Raw genomic sequence first — 3,073 nt, 5'->3', positions numbered from 1 at the left:
AATATTGACTATTTTCGAATTGTCGAGAAAATTGGCATATGTGCGGCTCGTTTTATGAATGAAAATTCTTGCTCTTAGAACTATGAGCTCGAATTTATCAATGAATTTTTTGAAGATGAGTTTTTGTTGCACACTACAATAGTTGAAACTGTTCGGCGCCGCCGCGACTGTTCAGCGCTATGGCAACTAGAATGATGGCCGCTACGCCTGCGTCTATGACTGCATTTTGTTCTTGTAGAATTTTAGCTTTGAACGACATACGCATTTTGAGGAATAAAGCGAATGCCCTGTGTGTGCGCTTGTATGTACATGCATATGTGTATATTAATAAGCATTGTTTTGCTTGAATTCAATACAGTTGACGCTCAGAAATCTTAACCTGTTTGTCATTTGGCTGTTTAAGTTTTCCGAATTTTTAAGATTTCTGGACGTTTTTTAAAATCGGCTGAAAATAAGCTGAAAATCTTATTTGAAGCAATCATTGACAACTGCAGCGTATTGCATTAACTTTCTTTAATGTTTTAGTCTAAAAAATAACATTTCATGTGTTTGAACGAGTGAAGTAATCAGTAAGAATACATTGTTTTTGTGGTTTCGATAATTGTTTTTTAACGATGTCTGAACGCAGTTCGAACAAGTTTGCCATATGCTTATTTGTGCATTCTACATTTTGTTCGTTCCATTTGATTAGAGTGTTGACCGCACTTATTGCATCTAAATAAGGAATGGGTTGATTCGAGCAAACAGCTTCACCATCCGCAATATCTGCATCACATTCCATTTCTTCAATATCGATATCATTCAAATCACCTTCATCGATCATATCAGCATTCCATTCCTCAATTTCATCGGTTGATAAGCTGGTACCGACACCCAATTTCAAAAGTAATTGTCTAGTGTCTTCAATTTCACGCTCATAATCAAGATTTGAAAGCAGCTCTGACAATGGCAGATCATCTTGTTTATCAAATTGGTCATCGTCCCAATTTAAAATTTGGTTCCATGCCTTCTCCAATACGGTTTGGGGTAAATCATTCCATGCTGACTTCAACATTAAGATTGCATCACGAATTGAATGCCTTTTTAGCATATCATGAACCGAAGCATCTTCTTGAGCGACAATATTCGACAACAGCATATTTCGATATTTCAGTTTTGCTATTTTTATTGGATTTTGGTCCATTGGCTGGATGACGGCTGTCACATTCGGTGGAAGGGACATTGCCACAATATTTCCGTCGTCAGAGCAAAATGAATCAATCGGTGAATGTGCGCTACAATTATCCAATAAGAGAATTGCTTTCGGTGGAATGTTGTTTTCGGCACTAAAACGTCGCACCTATAAACATTAGCAATGAATTCGAATTAAAAAAAGAATTATTTTTTCAACAATAAAATTCACTTCTCACTTCTTTGACGAATTCGTTGTGGAACCAATTGCTGAATATTTTTTTTGTCATCCAAGCATTGGCCGAATGATCATAGTTTAGCGGGTTTTGGAAATTATTAAAACAGCGTGGTTCTGCCGCCTTTCCAATCACAAGCGGTTTGATTTTATTTGATCCATCGGCGTTTGAACATAACATAAATGTAATGCGCTGTTTCTGAATTTTTCGTCCTGGGGCGGTTTTTTCGCAAGCGGCAACGTATGTTTTGTCTGGTAAAAGTCGGTAAAAGAGTCCCGATTCGTCTGCATTGTATAACTGTTGATTAGTGACATTCATTTCATTCATTTTTGCGCGCAAACTATTTATAAATGGTGTAATTGAAGTGGTGTCACTAGATAATATTTCCCCACACACTTTCAAAAAACGCATTCCAAATCGACGTTTGAATTTGGTTAACCAGCCGTCACTCGCATTGAATTCACTTTCTTTTTTGTCTGGATAAATATGCGCGAAAAAAAACTTTGCTTTGGCCTTCAATATAGGCCCATTTATCGGACAATTTCTCTCTCTTTGGTTCATAAACCACTCAAACAATTTTGTTTCCATTTCAGAATATTCGGCTTTATGTAACGTTTTTTTTTTAGCCCGTTCAAGCGAATTTGATACCGCTGCCATAATTTGTGTTTTATTTTTCTTCATTTGAGAAATTGCTGAAACAGAAATACCGAAATCGAACGCTACACGACTTGCCGTCACACCAGCATCTAAACGATTGAAAATTTTAACTTTTTCTTCAAGCGACAATCTTTTTTGTTTCGAAGCAGACATTTTTAATCGATTCAAATCAATAAATAAAAATGTAATTAATGTATTCCCATAATATTGCTGACCTAATGCGTTCGCAATGGAATTCCTTTCAACACTGCAATATTGGCGCTAATGTATACAAAGATGCGATACAAGCAAAACAATGACAAATAAATCAATGTTTACTTCGATTGAGCAAGTTCACGCATTAGCAACATAATTTATTGTTCGCTCAGCCGATTTGTATGGAACGCTCGGAAAACTTAAAAAATATTAAGATTTCAGAACAGTACATTATGCGCCAGAGGCGTTTAAGTTTTCTGGTCTTTTAAGATTTCTGAAATTTAAGATTTCTGAGCGTCAACTGTATTTATATTTGCATATGCCATCTTTCTGTGTGCCTGGTAATGAAGCGTTTTGTATACAGAATTTTTTGATTTGTTTGAAGGGATTGGGCACCAAGTATACATACGCACATACAAATATGTACATGAGTATTCAAAAGAAATTTGTTTTAGCTTTTGTGAGGCAGGAATTTGATCATTAGGTTATTTACATGAAATATAAGGCGATGCTCGTGAGGTAGGTCATGTTGCTTCAGTGCATACATATGCGTGCAACACTATATTTATTAAAGATGCAATAGAACTTAGTTGTCCCATATATGTATGTATGCAAATACGTTTGTTTGAAGTTTTCTTTTATTTATTTTAAATTTCAAAGTTTTGTACTATCTATAAAATGCATACATATGTATATGAATTATTCCCTGTAATATATATGTATATGTAAATTTAAAAAAATTTCGTTTGGCAAAGGAACAAAAATGCATATTCAAATGTATGTACATAAATATAATATGATAAGGCAATGCGTCG

The 3,073-nt window shown here is 35.0% G+C and overlaps 1 protein-coding gene across 1 annotated transcript; it reads right to left on the bottom strand.

Moving 5' to 3' along the window:
• Positions 1-541: 541 nt before the first annotated feature.
• LOC129248678 (jerky protein homolog-like) lies at positions 542-2,259 on the bottom strand. Its single transcript, XM_054888308.1, has 2 exons — positions 1,410-2,259; positions 542-1,339 (listed from the first exon to the last, which is right to left on the bottom strand). Exons 1-2 carry the CDS (start codon positions 2,214-2,216, stop codon positions 542-544), a joined length of 1,605 nt encoding a protein of 534 aa, XP_054744283.1. The 5' UTR covers positions 2,217-2,259.
• Between the last annotated feature and the right edge of the window lie 814 nt (positions 2,260-3,073).

This window comes from Anastrepha obliqua, chromosome 5 (genome assembly GCF_027943255.1).
Source record: "Anastrepha obliqua isolate idAnaObli1 chromosome 5, idAnaObli1_1.0, whole genome shotgun sequence".
Classification (NCBI taxonomy): domain Eukaryota; kingdom Metazoa; phylum Arthropoda; class Insecta; order Diptera; family Tephritidae; genus Anastrepha; species Anastrepha obliqua.
The sequence above is the reverse complement of the archived record's forward strand: the minus strand, read 5'-3'. Positions and strand labels throughout refer to the sequence as shown.